The sequence below is a fragment of the Lissotriton helveticus genome, chromosome 3_1 (assembly GCF_964261635.1).
Source record: "Lissotriton helveticus chromosome 3_1, aLisHel1.1, whole genome shotgun sequence".
In the NCBI taxonomy this organism is placed as follows: Eukaryota; Metazoa; Chordata; class Amphibia; order Caudata; family Salamandridae; genus Lissotriton; species Lissotriton helveticus.
Genome location: NC_136061.1, coordinates 1836031774 through 1836049576, shown reverse-complemented (window position 1 = coordinate 1836049576; position 17803 = coordinate 1836031774). Strand labels below are relative to the sequence as shown.

The following is a 17803-nucleotide window of genomic DNA, read 5'->3' as shown; positions in this document are numbered from 1 at the left end:
GGGCATTCTTCAGCCCAAAGGGCACCACCCGGAGCTGGTAATGACCTTCTGGGGTTGAGAATGCTGACCTCTCCTTGGCCCCACCGGTTAAGGCAACCTGCCAGTATTCAGATGTTAAATCAAACGTGCTGAGGAACCGGGCAGCTCCCAACCGATCAATGAGCTCATCAGATCTGGGGATGGGGTGTGCGTCAGTCCTGGTGATGGCATTGAGCCCATCGTAGTCCACACAAAACTGCTGTTCTGGAGGTGCACCGGGTGCAGCAGTCTTTGGGACCAAAACCACTGGGCTGACCCAAGGACTGTTGGAAGGCTCGATCACCCCTAATGCCAACATCTTAGAGACCTCCTCCTTGATGCTGGCCCTGCCCGGACAGTAAACCTGTACATCTTGTGCTTTACAGGAGGGTTGTCACTAGTGTCCATGTCATGGGTACACCAGTGAGTAAGACCTGGGGTCAGAGAGAGCAGTGGGGTGAAGTGTCCCAACAACTGGCGACAGTCCCCCTGCTGCTCTGGAGTCATAGTAGGGGAGAGGATCACACCCTCCACTGATCCATCGTGCTCCTTGGTAGACAGCAGGCCAGGGAGAGGCTCGCTCTCCTCTTCCACCCCATCATCTGTCGCCAAGAGCAGACTCACTTCAGACCTCTCGAAGTGGGGCTTGAGGTGGTTCACATGGAGGACCCCAAAGGGTTCTTTGGAGTCCGCAAATCTACCAGGTAGCTGACGTTACTTTTGCACATCATCACCTTAAATGGTCCAGTCCACTTGTTCAGCAAGGCACAAGGTTCCACTGGGGCCATGACCCACACTTTTTTCCCAGGTTGAAATTCGACCTGAGTGGCATTCAGGTCATACCACCTCTTCATTTCTTCCTGGCTTGCTTCTAGGTTCCCCTGAGCGAGTTTCCTGAAGCGGGCAGTTTAGTTTCTGAAGGCCAGCATGTAACTAAACCCATCCTGGCGAGTTTTCCTGGGAGCTGCCTCCGAGTCTTCCTTTACCAAACTCAGAGGTCCTCTGACAGGGTGGCCATACAGGAGCTCAAAGGGGCTGTACCCAAGAGACTTCTGAGGGACCTCCCTGTATGCAACGAAAAGGCATGGCAAGAGGACATCCCACTTACGCCTCATAGGTCTGTTAGACCCTTGATCATGCCTTTTAAGGTCTGGTTGAATCTCTCCGCAAGACCCTTTCCTTGGGGGTGGTAAGGAGTGGTGAACTTGTAGGTTACACGACACTCCTCCCACAGGGATGTCATATACATGGTTATGAAATTGCCCCCCCTGTCAGAAACCACCTCTCTAGGGAATCCCACACTGGAAAAGATCCCCATTAACGCCTGGTGCACCATTGACTCCGTCATTGTCCTGAGAAGGATTGCCTCCGGGTACCGGGTGGCATGGTCCACCAAGACCAGGATGTACCTGTTGCCCATGGCTGTCTTGGGATCCAGTGGCCCCACAATATTCATCCCTACCCTTTCAAAGGGTGTTCCAACAACAGGAAAAGGTTGGAGAGGAGCTTTGACCTTCCTCCCACTCTTGCCACTTGCCTGGCAAATCTGGCAAGACCTGCAGTGTGCATCTGACTGCCTTGGCATTTGGGCCTAAAAAAAGTTAGTGACAAGTCTGTCAAATGTCTTTTCCTGCCCCAAATGCCCTGCCAAAGGTGCGTCATGAGCCAGACCCAGTAGGAAGGTCCTGAAGTGCTGGGGTACCACCAGCACACGGGCTGACCCAGGCTCAGCAACCTTAGGCTCACTGTATAGGAGACCATTCTCCCAATAGATCAGATGTGACCCGGACTGATCACCAGCTGTGTGGTCTGCAGCCTGCTGCCGCAGACCTACCAGAGTAGGTCACTTTTCCTGCTCCTTTCAGAATTTCTCCCTGGTGGGACCCCCATCTTGCTGCCAATGGGTCAGCTCAGATCCCCAAGTTTGGCTACCTGCTCCCCTTTAGGCACTGGGGCGTCCCTCTCGAGGTCTACCTCCTCCCGGTCTGTGGGAACCTCAGGTGCTGGTTTCCCACGCCCCTGCCCTTTCTCTTGGCAGGGACTTGGGCCACTGTTTCAGGCTCCAAGTCCTCTTGATCACCCTTTCTGTCTGCCATTGACCGAGTAGACACGCATGCCCACTCTGGCAACCCAAGCATCTCCAAGTGAGACCTGAGCTCAACATCCTTCCATAAGGACTCCTCTAGGTCATTACCTAGCAGACAATCTACAGGCATGGTAGAGCTCAGAACCACCCTCAAGGGACCTGAGACTACCCCCCACCATTCAAAGGGAACCTGCGCTACCATACACTGGTGCTCAGAGTTGTCTACAGCAACTACTTGGTGGAATGCCCCTGGAACTACCTGCTTCTCAGAGACCTAGTGACACCGGACTGAGGACACCCTGGCTCCAGTATTTCTGAGAGCCTCTACCCTTTTCCCATTGATGGTCACCTAGGTGCTATATTTCTTTGTGTTAGCGGGCACCTGCTTTCCTGGGACCATCTCACTGTCCCCTAGTAAGACGAGGTTTATTTCTGCGGGATCCCCACCCTCCTGTGGGCACCCCTCCTCCCCATCGCTACACTAGCCAACGCCTTTGTCTGTCTACCGGTGGGTGGCTGTGTTCCCTTTGTGCACTTGGGGTCCCCCTTTATGTGACCCACCTGGTCACATGCAAAACACTTGCGGGGATGGTCTCAGCAGGCTTTCCTGTAGAGACCCCTTTCTTCTTATCACCTGGGGGAGGGGAACTTTTACCCTGGGTACTAGTTTGGGGCCCTTTAGAGAACTCCTGTGCTTTACCCTTGTCCCCCCCACTTTTATGCTGGGGACCCTGCCCACCTTTGGCTGAGTCTCCCCCAAATGCTTTCTTGTGGACCCGGGTACTCACCCAGCGTGCCGCCTCCAAAGCAAGCTTTCTGGGGTCAGTCAGCTTACTACCAACTAGGTGCTAGCGCAGATCTGAAAAACATAGACTAGACAAGTACTCCAATGCAATAAAATTGTAGAGCCCCTGAAAATCTGTTACATTACTGCTCTTCACCCAGCCATCCAGCGACCCACAGAACATATCTACAACAAGGGGTGGTGAGGGACAGAGTCTCTGAATTAAGCAGAATACTCTCACCCAGTCAAGAGATCTGGGCTAGATCCAACACCGTTTTTTAGCTCACTGCACCATCCCAGTTTCAGAACCTGGCTGTATGCAAATTAGTCTGTTCCTGTCCCAGTGCATGATGGGAACAGGGCAAACCAAACTACAAAAGCCAATTCTTACACTGGGAAGGAAACAAGCTTCCGGGGACCGGTTTCTGGCATTACAGCCGTCTTCGGCCCGTCTTGCTTGAATCCTGATGGTGCAATGAGCAAGGGACTCATGTCTGAGTATACCCTTCCACGCTTAGGGTGGACAAAAATATTTACAACAAGGGGTGGTGAGGGACAGAGTCTCTGAATTAAGCAGAATACTCTCACCCAGTCAAGAGATCTGGGCTAGATCCAACACCGTTTTTTAGCTCACTGCACCATCCCAGTTTCAGAACCTGGCTGTATGCAAATTAGTCTGTTCCTGTCCCAGTGCATGATGGGAACAGGGCAAACCAAACTACAAAAACCAATTCTTACACTGGGAAGGAAACAAGCTTCCGGGGACCGGTTTCTGGCATTACAGCCGTCTTCGGCCCGGCTTGCTTGAATCCTGATGGTGCAATGAGCAAGGGACTCATGTCTGAGTATACCCTTCCACGCTTAGGGTGGACAAAAATATTTACAACAAGGGGTGGTGAGGGACAGAGTCTCTGAATTAAGCAGAATACTCTCACCCAGTCAAGAGATCTGGGCTAGATCCAACACCGTTTTTTAGCTCACTGCACCATCCCAGTTTCAGAACCTGGCTGTATGCAAATTAGTCTGTTCCTGTCCCAGTGCATGATGGGAACAGGGCAAACCAAACTACAAAAGCCAATTCTTACACTGGGAAGGAAACAAGCTTCCGGGGACCGGTTTCTGGCATTACAGCCGTCTTCCGCCCGGCTTGCTTGAATCCTGATGGTGCAATGAGCAAGGGACTCATGTCTGAGTATACCCTTCCACGCTTAGGGTGGACAAAAATATTTACAACAAGGGGTGGTGAGGGACAGAGTCTCTGAATTAAGCAGAATACTCTCACCCAGTCAAGAGATCTGGGCTAGATCCAACACCGTTTTTTAGCTCACTGCACCATCCCAGTTTCAGAACCTGGCTGTATGCAAATTAGTCTGTTCCTGTCCCAGTGCATGATGGGAACAGGGCAGACGGCTGAAATGCCAGAAACCGGTCCTCGGAAGGTTTTTTCCTTCCCAGTGTAAGAATTGGCTTTTGTAGTCTGGTCTGCCCTGTTCCCATGATGCACTGGGCCAGGGACAGACTAATTTGCATACAGCCAGGTTCTGAAACTGGGATGGTGCAATGAGCTAAAAAACGGTGTTGGATCTAGCCCTGATCTCTTGACTGGGTGAGAGTATTCTGCTTAATTCAGAGACTCTGTCCATCACCACCCCTTGTTGTAAATATTTTTGTCCACCCTAAGCGTGGAAGGGTATACTCAGATGTGAGTCCCTTGCTCATTGCACCATCAGGATTCAAGCAAGCCGGGCCGAAGACGGCTGAAATGCCAGAAACCGGTCCCCGGAAGCTTGTTTCCTTCCCAGTGTAAGAATTGGCTTTTGTAGTCTGGTCTGCCCTGTTCCCATGATGCACTGGGCCAGGGACAGACTAATTTGCATACAGCCAGGTTCTGAAACTGGGATGGTGCAATGAGCTAAAAAATGGTGTTGGATCTAGCCCTGATCTCTTGACTGGGTGAGAGTATTCTGCTTAATTCAGAGACTCTGTCCATCACCACCCCTTGTTGTAAATATTTTTGTCCACCCTAAGCGTGGAAGGGTATACTCAGATGTGAGTCCCTTGCTCATTGCACCATCAGGATTCAAGCAAGCCGGGCCGAAGACGGCTGAAATGCCAGAAACCGGTCCCCGGAAGCTTGTTTCCTTCCCAGTGTAAGAATTGGCTTTTGTAGTCTGGTCTGCCCTGTTCCCATGATGCACTGGGCCAGGGACAGACTAATTTGCATACAGCCAGGTTCTGAAACTGGGATGGTGCAATGAGCTAAAAAACGGTGTTGGATCTAGCCCTGATCTCTTGACTGGGTGAGAGTATTCTGCTTAATTCAGAGACTCTGTCCATCACCACCCCTTGTTGTAAATACCCACAGAACATATCTACACATTCCAACCAAGTGTTGGCCTCAGACCTTTTACTGGACCTAAACTGATCCCTGGACTTTTCAGGAGTGAGTCAATACCTAGTGAGGAGATCGTCTTTCATGTCAGCATAGGTGAGGTCCTGCCCCTTACCCATAGCTATCAGAGTATCCCTAGCTTCTTCTGGACAGAGAGGCCATAACCTGCCCCCAGTTCCTCTCAGGGACCACATTCATATGAATTAGCGACTCGTACCCTTGAAACCACCTTTGCATGTCATCCCCCTTTTTGTACACTTTACCTACATTCTTGGGGATGTGTACAATCCTCTCTGTGTATGCTGAAGAGTTGCTGCCCCATCTGAGCCGGTCCTTCTCTTTAGCTTCAGCTCCTTGATAATTCACTCATGATCTAATATCATCTTCCTTTCCTCCATGGCTATTCTTTTGTCTTCCCTCTTACTCTCTATTTGAGTTTCTCCAGCTCAAACTTCCTTGCTTCACACCTGGCCTCCAGCTCCTCTGGGGTGAAGCTACCACTGCCTTGCCTGGAGGGCTCCCCCTCTCCCAAAAGCACATCCCCCTAGGAACAGGCTCCTCCACCTCTCCACCAAGATCACCAGATTACCCACTGGCATGTCTGGCTGCTACCCAGGCTCTCAGCGCCTTTTGTAGTTCCTCCTTTCTGGTGAGGCCTCTGACCTGGACTTTCAGGTTCTTGCAAATGGTTTTCAATTGCTTTACGTTGTAGGATTCCAATCTATCCTCCTCAAAGGCAATGTCCATTGATGCAATTGATGATGCTCTAGATTCAGGCATGTGGAAGTAGCAAGTTCATACTGGCAAGATCAAAAATAGGCTAAAAAGAAAAAAGAACAGTATGTGGTACATAATGGTCTGCGATATGGTAGTAGTGCACACCAATCACTGTTAGTAAAGTACAAACACAAGTCCTATCCTCACCGCTGACAACCAATGCTAGAAATCTGGGTCTCTTAGTTGGCAAGGGCTTGCACCTTTGTCCAAGTAGGGACCCTTCTTCCTAGTCAGGATAAGGGAGTTACACTCCTAAAATAACCCCTGCTCACCCCTTTGTTAGCTTGGCACGAGCAGTCAGGCTTATCTTAGAGGATGTGTGTAAAGAGTCACCACACCAGTTTAGAAAAATATCCAATATTTTTATCTACTTAAAACAAGACCAAATACGATAGAAATTCACAATACAGTACTTTAAAAATAGTTAATTCACCAGATGTCTTTAAATGGTAATAATATGTTGAAAACACAGTTCGTACGAGTCAGTAGCTCGGTCCGAACCTACCACGATGCTGAGAACAACAGAGTCTCGCAGTTCCAGCTGATCACGTCAGTACGGGCCAGCAACAGCGTGAACAGCCTTTTTAACAGTACCGTTCTTAGTATGGCTCACGGAGGTGCGGCATCGTCTTGGTTGCCGTGCAAAGTGGGAGCGGTGCACGGTGCTGTGTCCTCTCGATGCGGAACAAGACAGCTGCTCGGTGACGATTGTCCTGACGGCGTTGATGAGACCAAGGCTTGCGGTGCAGGGTGAGACGATGCTTGATGCAGTGCTGGCAGGTTGCGTTGCAGGTGACAGAGCCGGTCGTTGCGTCCATCACGGTTACAGTGCAAAGTGGAAGCAGTGCAGGGCGCGGTGTCCTCTCGATGTGGTGCAGGCAGCGGTTTGATGACGATCATGCAGATGGCATTGGTGAGACCAAGGAGTGCGGTGCAGGGCAAGACGGTGCTCGATGCGGTGCTGGCAGGTTGCGATGCAAGCGACAGAGCCGGTTGGGGGGATTTGGCGCTGGCCCAGTGGGACAGCTGTGGGTGACGAGGCGGTCACGGGTGTTGAGCCAGCGGCGATCGTGTCGGTGAGACCAGGCCAACGAAGTGAAGCGAAGCGAAGCGGGCTGCGGTGCCTCTGGATGCAGTGCAGGCAGCGGCTCAGTGATGATCGTGCCAACAGCGTCGGTGGGACAAAGGCTTGCGTGCAGGGTGAGACGGTGCAGCCTGCAGTGCCTTCAGTACACAAGGCCAGCGATGGAGTCGGTTACACAGTCAGGCCCAGTTCCATCTTCTCTGTGGCAACAGAAACAGCATTTCCAGGAGCGGTACCCAGAGGTTGGTGAAGTCTTTGCAGTCCATGAGACTTCTTAACAGGAGGCCAGCTCGGTTTCTGGTCCTTGGAGATACTCAGCATAAGAAGAGAAAGTTCAGTCCAGCCATTTCACTGCCCAAGGCAGAAGCAGCAGCTGCAGGCCAACCCAACAAAGCAACAACGCAGCAAAGGGACAGTACTCCTCCTGGCAGCTCTTCCAGCTCTTCTTCTTGTCTGGTTCCTTGCTTCCAGTGAGTTCTAAAGTTCTGGGGTTTGGGTCCCCTCTTTTATACTCATTATCCCTTTGTTCTCTGAAGGCAGAGAGGCCTTTGCCTAGTCCAAACCAGTTCTGGTCAGTCTTTGAGCACTTTGTTTACAAGACTCCTGCTTTTCCTTTGACAGTGTAGGCCAGGGTTATCAGAAGCACCCCATCAGTTGGAGCCAGCATTGTGGGAGGCAGGCACAGCCCTATTCAGACCCAGGTGCTATTTCTCCCACCCATCTATTTGCAGATAGGTCTATTCAGTCCAGTGCTGACTCACCCTGTCTCCTGGAGTCTCCCCCAGCCCCTGTCACTCACAAGCCAGACAAACAATACACAGCCTCGCAGAGGCAGGCTGGATGGTTAGGCAAGAAAATACCTACTTTCTAAAAGTGATATTTTCAAACATGGAATGTTAAAACCAACTTCACTAAAAGATGTATTTTATCAATCTGAGTTCAGGCATACTAAACTCGAATTTCTACCATGTTCCCTGAGTCAGTTAGTATTATAGGATGTTATAGCCACCCTGCCCACTCGGGCCTATGGGGAATAGGTAGCCTTGCAATAGTGAAAAACGAAGTAGGCTGTAATTAGGGGTGACTCACATGTAGAAAAAGGGAAGGTTTAGGGCCTGGAAAGTGTGTGCACTTGCCAAGTCGACATGACAGCCCCAGGCTGCACACAGGCTCTGCAAAGGCAGGCCAGTTACACTTTGCGGGCTGTTTGCGTGGGTTGCACAATCCAGTGCTGCAGCCCACCACAGCATTTGATTTATAGGCCCTGGCACTCGCAGTGCACTTTACTAGGGACTGACACATACATCAAATAAGCCAATCATGGAAATACCAATCCATAACACATTTTATACAGGAGCACTTGCACTTAACCACTGGACAGCGGTGATGAAAGTGCACAGAATCATTACACCAGCAAAAACAGAGTAAAAAATGGGAGGTCAGAAAGGAAAAAGTCAGGGGAAACACACCAAAAGATGCCTAGTCTAACACTCAGGTAACTAAAACTGCTAAACTTCTATGGTTTTGTACAAGTGAAATCTGAGCCTAACTATAACATACTTTAACCTTTGTTTTTTCTGTGAATTACTAAGGTTTTTTCAATTCAATTTTATAACTATTATGTCCCTGTAAACCTTTTTTTAAGTGCGTTTCTAAGGTTCTATTATTTGATTTCCTAACTATAATGGGTCTGTAACTTTTGTTTTTTTAAGTGAATTTCTACAGTTTTTTAAATAGAAGTAGTGTTTGCAGAGTGATGGAGAAAGGGGCGGGGCTTCTGACCAGCTCTCAGGAATCCCGCAGTTTGGGACTTAAGGGAGGTAGAAGGAGGGCTTCTTGGCCCCCAACAACCCTCAGCATTCAAGAGGACTTTATCCCCCAACCGAGAGAGCACCAGGAGTGCAAAGTGGTGAAGAAATGGTATGGGGCCTCCGGCCAGCTCACATTAGTCCCGTAGCTAAGAGGACTTCTTTCCCCGACAAGTAGTGTTCCAGGAGGCGCATATGAAGGGTAGTAGGGAAAGGAGGCAGGGCCACTGGTGACATTTGAGCCTGTTTTTTTGTCATTTTAACTTGTATTAAGGGAGAGGGCCACGTAGCCCTCATCCCACATGTCCCCCATATTTGCTGGGACCGCAGGTGAGCCTCCATGCCCCTGTGGTCCGTGCTGGCTCCCTACCTCCTGCGGGTGCAGACATTGCTTTCAGATACAGTTAGCTGCTGTAAAGGCAGCTCCATGTGTCTGAAAGCAACTCTGCTCCACTTCCAGCAAGCAAGAGCATTTTCAATGCTCTCACTTGCTGGAAGCAGAGCGTTGACTGTGGCTTGGCATGAGCGGAAAAGCTCTCAACAAGCCACAGCAAATAGCTATGTCCCAGGGGTTAGCACCCCGGGACACAGTAGGAGCCATTTCTGAGGGGTGGCAGCCTCCAGAGCTGTCTATTGCTCCAAGAGGGGGCACCATGGCCACCTTCTTTCTTTTTGAAGTTGGTCTGAGGATGTCAATGAGGTACCCCATTACAAATTTAAAAGCACTGTAGCAGTTGAGTTTTGCCAGAGTAATAGGGGGGTCCAGGAGCCCCCTATTTATTGCAAGAGGCCCCGGGGAGGGGAAACTTGTGCACCCCCTCCGTTATTATGCACATGCCCCTCTGACCTGGCCCACCCAGGGGCCAATTACTAAAGAAGTGCAGGCTTCAAAGGTTTTTTTGCCCTGGTGAAAAACAGAAAGATATTATTATCCAAAATCAAAGTCGGTATGTGAGGGCAATGCTTTTAACAACTCCCGAGCTAGATTTTTAGTTTTGCCTCATTACACAGCACTCTGTGCAAACTGATGTCATACAGTAAAAGAAAAGTGACAGCAGACCCTGCTAATGGAATCTACTAGATTCACAAATGACTTACCACACATTGTTCCTTCACTTCTCTCAATAATAGTAGTACCCCACATGTGTTTCTGGGTTGACACCCTAAGACAGAAAAAACATCAAGATTTTGCCTTGGAAATTGACTTATTCTGGTGATGTGGGTATCTGTTGTATTTATGCCAGATCTGTCATCTCCCAGGCATACCTGCAATGCCCAGATATTTCTGAAAATAGGGCATCTACAGTAGTCTGGAGTGGTGTGGCTTGTTTGGATCCCAATATTATTCTTACACAGAATGCCCTGCAAAAACAATTTTAGGCTAAATCACAGTTATTCCTCATATCTCTGTGAAGGAAATTCCGGAATTTGTGAGGATCCATAGAATTCTGAACACCCAGCATTCCCATACTTCTGTCAATAAAAACGCTACTCCAAACATTCACCAAGTATTATGCATTCAGTTCACTGATTACACAGGCCCTCATAACAGCAAGATATTTGCCATGATTATAAATTAGATAATGAAAAAGCAGAATTAAAAAAAATTAAATACATTTCAAAAAGCAGATTCATACTACACATCTTAAATTACAATATATAAAAATCAGGAAATGTTAGCCGATGCTCTGCTGGGATGTTTAGAGAGGTCAATTACAATACAAATGCTTACAGTCTCAGATGCCCTGATTATGGATTCCCAAACATTTGGTTCAAGGAGATGAAGTATCAATATGTTGACATTGACAGGGTAATCTCGATATTAAACACATTTTGAAAGATAGTCTGTTATAACAGCCCGTTGTGACCTGACAAGCTATGGTGGGTCATTTCAGATTCACACTAAAGCTAGTTGGGGTATTTTCATTCCTCTGCAGCAGGCCTATTAACCTAACAAACTATCTGGACCCTCTAAACAAAATAAAAATCTCTAGAGCAGAGGCATTATCTCACCAGGCTATATTTCACAGGCTGGAGCATGTCAAATTCGACCTGTGATGGCTCTGCCCCAGCAAACGAGGCTAGTCAAAGCACTGTGCCATACTCAAATTGATCTATAAAAATGGAGGAGGACCCCACACAGACTTGCAAGGGACTGGGGGGAAAATAATGTACAAATGTCGAGTGAGACATGGTTTTAAAATTGTTTTTTGAATGAACTGATGAATTGTAAATTGACTGTGTTAATAAATTTGACAACAGAGTTTTACCAAACATGTACTGTGATACGTCTCAATGATTATTATAGCCTAAAGTAATGTGTGTAATTTGTGTAAATTTACAATTGTCCCTCTAGTGATATGGTTACTATCTTAAAACACTATATTGTACCTTTGCCTTTATCGCCTAAGAACTTGGCATGCTGTTTTAGTTAGACACCCTTAGTAGGAATATTCAAATCGGACATATCCCTGGTTGTCCATACTCAAATTGAACATTGCTTGTGATTGGGTCATAGGCTTCAGGTAGTGACAACCACGTATGTAAGAGGAGTAGGAAATGTCATGTAAGTTGCTGGTTTAAGAACAATATCAATGTCATTGTACAGTTGTGCAATCTTCTCACACAGCAATTTTAGTTTGATGTACCATAAGTAAAAGGCAAGAAAAGGGTTCTCATAATGGCCATTGAATTGATGGCCTATTAGCTGTGACTTTGAACTAGTGTTGGTGCCATTGTTCACATTAGCATCGCACACACCACACTGTGGCGATCCTAAGAGGTCCACCATATCCCCTCTATAATTCTACCTAACCCCCTTACCAAACCTGATTAAATCATTCAACCTCACCTGTCACAACTATGCAAATGACACCCAGATCATTTTTTAAATGGATGGTCTGGTAGACATATGCAATTTAAAATATGATGGTAACCTTTGGGTCATCATGACACATCTTCTCTGCCTTGAACCAAGTTAACATAGCTCCAATCTTGCAATCACTCCAGTGATGACCTATATATAGTAAGAAGGGCAATGTTCCAGGAAATTTCCATTGTCCACAGAACCTCCTAGGAAAACAAAACTAAATTCAAGCAATACAAACAAAACAGGACACTGTACTCCAGGCTTGCACCTCTTATCATCATGCCACCTTATCATACAAAATCTGCAGGGGGGCACTGCTTTCTCAGTTCAAGCCACTAAGCTCTGGAACTCACTACTACCCAGCATTTGAAGCATCCACAAGTATGTACTTAAGAAGCTATTTCAAATAGAACTACACAACCACACATTCAAGCTCAATCTTCAGCTTATATTCCACCAATTCTTTTTGCTTTACCCATAAGCCACATGCAAAAGAGAGGTAACATTGGTCAAGCAATGTAGCAATGACATAACTACTGAAAGCTGCAGTGTAGGGTATTTTTAATTGCCATGAAGTGCTGCAGAACTCACCCTCGAAGTATGGAAACCTCCTGATGGACAAGCCGTCGATGATGACGGTGCCCGAACTGTCAATCACAATGATCTGTTGTGAGAAAATGAGATTTAGCAAGCCGTGCAAAGAAATGTACATACAAATACAAATCTAATATATCATGCCCTCCTGTTCCTTGAAAAAGTTAATCATTTGTATTTTATTTGGAAATAATATAGCTCTCATGCTCCTGAAAAGATGCTGCACAGCATTTGGGAATGGATATTTTCCAAGCAAAAGGCAATTAATGAAAAATAAGTTACATAGCAGAGCCAATAATAGAAGAATGGCCTAAAAATGTACACTTGCAGTTTACTAGCATCAGGGCAGACGGATTGTGTTAAGAGCCTTTTGGCAGAAGTGAGGGAGTTTTGTTTCTTGATTTTTTCCTTCAGGACATTTTGACACTAAGGGCCAGATGTAGGTGGCCAAATAGCGAGCGCTAACGCTAAAATTAGCAGAATTTTAGCGTTTGCGATCGCTATTTGGCTTCAAGCAATGTAGGTGAGTTTAAACCTACTAGCAAAATAAGGAATCGCAAAATTGTGATTCCTTATTTTGCTCTTGCATTTAAGAAATCAGTAATTGCGATTCCTTAAATGCAATGTAAGTAGCACTTTAGCCTTAAGGAATCGCTAATTACCACTAACTTCAAGTTGGTGGTAATTAGCGATTTCCTTTAAAAAAGCACTTTTTTGCTTTTTTTTAAAGTGCCATGTGGTACACATTTGTGGCCTTAGGGCATGTATGTGCGCCACATGTGCACACATGCACATTTCAGTGGGGCAACAGAGTGTCCTTTTGACACCCTTGCACCCTTGAAATAGCTCCCGCTATTTGCAATTCTTTATTAACGCATCGCAGATAGTGAATATCTTCCTATTCATTCCTATGGTCCTCCTAGCCCATAGGAATGAATGGGTAGGTATTCCGTATTAGCGAATCTCAATTTGCTATCCGTTATTAAGGAATATTACGGATTACCTAATATTTTAGCGATTCCTACCTACATTTGATTTTGCAAGTCCTTAATAGCGAATCGATAAAATTCGCTGTTAAGGATTCACAAATTTGATGTTTCCTACATATGCCCTAAGAGCCTCATTATGAATGGGTTAGTTAATTCCAACCCCTGCGTAAACCTCTCTTGACGAATTTACGAGTTTATGCTATTTAAATACCTCATTCTCTCAATATCTCAATTTCAGCAGTACAAACCTGTCCCAGTATGTACCATTTCATGCAAATGTTCCAATTGTCAGTACTTTAGTAACACTCTCAAGCAAACACCTCTTGGATTGGGAGGGTGTTCTGCCATAGGCCATCCGATGGTTGTGTAGGAGGCGTTAAATAGGGTTGTCTATTGTAGGGCTTTTGTAAAGATGTCTCTCATCAGTTTTGTTATGAAAGGGAGCAATTGTGAAGCCTCGTGGGTGGCATAAAACTGCAAAGAATATGTATGTGTCTAGCTAATGTTTTTACGGCATTTGTGGCATTTATGTAAAATCTCCTCCATATAATAACAGCTTTATTTATAGGTAGCTCCAGCTTAAACTATGATGTGAATTGGAAGAACAGATAAAATAAAAGTAAATAATCTTTTAAAAGCAGATATTGTATCCTGCAGATAGGCCTGAAAGTATACAGCAAAGCTCAGAACACCGCCCAAATTAAAAACATGAACTTCAAATTGCAAAATCCAAGTGCTCCATATGCCTCTCGCAGATAAACAGTACACAGTGTCACAGAGTTTAATTATCCAATATGAAGATTACTGCCTGGCAGATTTGACAGTGCTAATGTATATAGCTGTCAAGTGGCCCAATGCCATGTGGGACATCTTCAGAAAGTCATAGCTTTTTACTATCCTCTGATACTTGTACTTTTGATTTTACCTTTTGGGCAGATTGGAGCTGTACAAATGCCAGATAACCCCCAAAAATCCATAACTGGTTTTGCGTCATACATGGCATGGTGCTTCTTGACAGCTATGCATTGCATGCCTATCCCTTCAATGTTGGTCATGCTCTACTTGTTTAGATAGTTAGGCTTACTTTGCTGCTGTGGTATGCGATCTGCTTCCAAAAGAGAGGCCTATACAGTTATAGGTGGGCTGAGAAACCATAAAAGTACAGGCTGGATGTCCCTTAAGGTGTTCTGGGCTAGATGCCGCTTGCTTAGAGTGACCACAAATGGATGTCCCTGCAAGGCAAGCTAAATGCAGCTTAATAAGTGTCTCTTTTTTACCTTTAAAGATGCTACCTAGGGAAGACATGAAAAGTAGTTTGTTCCTGTGACATGGGAGGATTGGCCTTGTACCAACAGGAGAGTAGCTTAAAGGCGTTAATGTACCCTGGACTGCCAAGCAATCACCCAATTAAATCAAAGGTAAGTCTGCACTTATGCTTATGCTCTTATGCTTAGCAACTGCATATGCCATCTGTGCATTGTGAGGGATTCTTACACTGCTCTTCGCTTTCTTTGTTTTGTAAGTCTTTTTGCAGCTACTGTCAATAGTTTTCATATTTTGTGCGAGAAAAGCTCCTTTTTCAAGAGGGAGGCGTCAACACCAGCATACAGTGCTGTCTGTTTGTGCAAGAGATTTTTCCCAGCAGCTGCCTATGACGTGCCTTTTCTATGTGGGAAACATGTGCACTGTTGCAGCGTGTGATGTGTCTGTTCCAGCGAAGGACCGTTGCCCCACTGCTTTCAGCAGTGTAAATAAAAGAAAAACCGAATGATAATAACTTGTTGTTATTCTCATTTTTATGTGTTCCTACTGCAACATCTTTGCAGGGGGGGGGGGGGGTGCTCTGCACTTAGTGCACGGGGAGGAGTGGTGGCTACTCTGTAAGTGCACAATGGCTGTTTGGCCGGCCCTAGCGGGGAAAGCCATAAAGTCATTTGCACCTTGCATGTTCTCCACCTAGGCTGCATTACAGCCTGGGTGGAGAGCATGCCCAGGCTCCCATTCCATGGCTGAGCGCCGAACCACAGCGCTCAGTCCAATCACAACTCCACATTGCAATATTGTGATTGGGCAGAGGAGCCTGGGTGCTTCCTGTTTCAGTCGAGTGGAGGGATGATGCGGAAAGACGACGGATGAGAGACAAGACATGCAAGAGTTTCTCTTTTTTTTTTGCACACTGCCCTCACCCCTTCTTCATTCCAACCCCCCTTCCCGATCTGTGGCAACCACCACTGGTCTGTTTTCTGTGTGAATGTGGTATGCACAGCATCTGCCTGTACTGTGCCTGCTATCCATCAGTAAATCTGTAAATGCAGCTCTGTATACTATTCATGTTCTATGTGAATGGACCTTAAACTGGTGATACTTGTGCTACACCTATTGTATCTGTGAATCTGGCATTGCTGCTGCCTAAGAATTACATTTTCTTAGAGAATGAATCGGTCTATGTTTGTATTTTTGCTATTAAACCCTTTTCCAAGTCTTTAAGTGAAATCTACGGCCCTTCCTTTTCATAAAGGGAAGTGAAAGGAAAGGAAAATAACTTAATGTAAAAAAGATAGCACAGGAAAATAAAAAGAAATTGAAGAAAGAAATAAAGTCTGGGGCATAAAGTACAGCAACATGAGTAAGAGAAGGATCAAGGAATCAGAAGAGGGTGAGCGGGAGACCAAGAGAGAGAAGTAGGTGATGTAGCGGAACCGCATTTTATTTGTAGGGGGGCACTATTATCACACATGTAGAGCGCTCCTGCATATAATCCTTTGTTGTATTAACATGACGTGTTAGAATTCAAAATGGAATACTGTGAAATGTGATGTGTTAAGGCCATTGAATAGTAACATGTCGAGTTAAAGAAGAAAGTGAATATAATTAGAGAAAAATTAATATAAAGAACTTGTGTTATGCAACTGCCAATCATTCATTTATTAAATGTGTTTAAAAATGTGTAATTTTACATGTAGGTAGGAAATAACCTGAATGGGCCTTAGTTTCTTGCAATTTCATAAAGCTCACATGCCACTTTCTTATGTTAACTGAATCTTCTAGGACTGAAATGTGTTTTTCCCTGGAAGCTCTCGCATTAGAATTATTAGCTGAATTTCATGTGTGCTGTGGAATTTGTTCTTTCTCGTGTTTTGTGTTGCAGGTGAAAGAAGCAATTTTGTTAGCTAGATGTCTTTGTTTTACTAGTCAGGCAAGGAGAGAAAAAGTTACATCGTCTGATCTGAATCAAAGAGAGTAGTTGTCTGTGGTTACTATGTGTTCACAGAACTTCCTGTTGAAATTGCTTGGCATTAATAACGACTTTCTCACCTCTACACTTACATGCTGCTTAACAAAACAATAGGATTGTGACTTCAAGTAGGTTCAGAACTTATGGGACTGACTCTTTTCAGTTGGTAGCAAAGGATGGTTAGCACGTGAAGTGAGGGGAGAATCCGGAAATCAATCTAGAAAAGGGGAACCTAGAACCCCAAAATCGAGCCCAATGACTGAGAACGGAGAGCATCAGCATTTGGCACAGATTGAAGGAGTCTAATGTGCGACGAGATCTGCCGCAAACTGAAGACTGAGTATCAATAGAATGTATGGCATGTGATACATTGCAGGAAATCTATCGACCCTTTAGATGGCAGACAATTACAAAATTTAAGACGATTGTGTGAGTGTATATTTATGGGACGATTGTGAAGGAGGATGAGCCGCTGCAAGGAGTGAAGGTGACGTCAGAGTGTGCCGCGCTGTGATAGCTCAGTTGGTGTAGCACCATGCTTGGATTAGATGGTAGTCATCTCGACGTTGTGGTTGGAAAATATTGTTTCGTCATCAAAATTTGAACAACTTTCAATTCAATCATGTGTTGTTTTGGGGTGTTGCAGGATCTTTTCTGGGGTGATCAAGGGCTTGTTACTCGAGTGGGCGAGAAAGCGCCGCCTGAGGATACTCCAGCTCATTACATGGCAATAAAGGTTGGGCTCCAAACGATAATTTAGATTCGAAATTGGCATAAAATCACTCAAAAGCGGGTGAATTGTCAATTTCATGTTTTGGTTCATTTCGGTTGGATGTGTTGCACCAGTTGAGAAGAGTGATGTTTGCACTGAGATCTGTGCCTAGACCAACACAGTCTGAGGCATTAGACACATGGATACATGTATCACATGCAAACAAAAGGTAGATATGCCAAAGGAAGATGAGGAAAGCTTTGACTGCATGTCAGGAATCACACTGGGATGCACAGCTTAGGAGATGGAGAGTGGATACCATTGAGGGAGAAAGGTTGTACACAATGTTGGATGGAGAGGGTGATTCTCAGAACAGAGTAGAAGGGAAAATGGAAATAATGGGAGTGATACTGACAACAGCTTATTGGATGGGTTGTAAGAGATTTGGCAAATGC

General features: G+C 45.9%; 1 protein-coding gene across 1 annotated transcript in view; it reads right to left on the bottom strand.

The window, feature by feature from the left end:
- The window catches only part of LOC144823881 (mucin-2-like), a 1553567-nt gene that overhangs the window by 868473 nt on the left and 667291 nt on the right, over positions 1–17803 (bottom strand). Inside the window, exon 12 of the mRNA XM_078682769.1 lies at positions 12410–12482. Within this exon, the coding sequence (XP_078538895.1) occupies positions 12410–12482 (73 nt within the window). The remainder of the gene's footprint in view (positions 1–12409; positions 12483–17803) is intronic.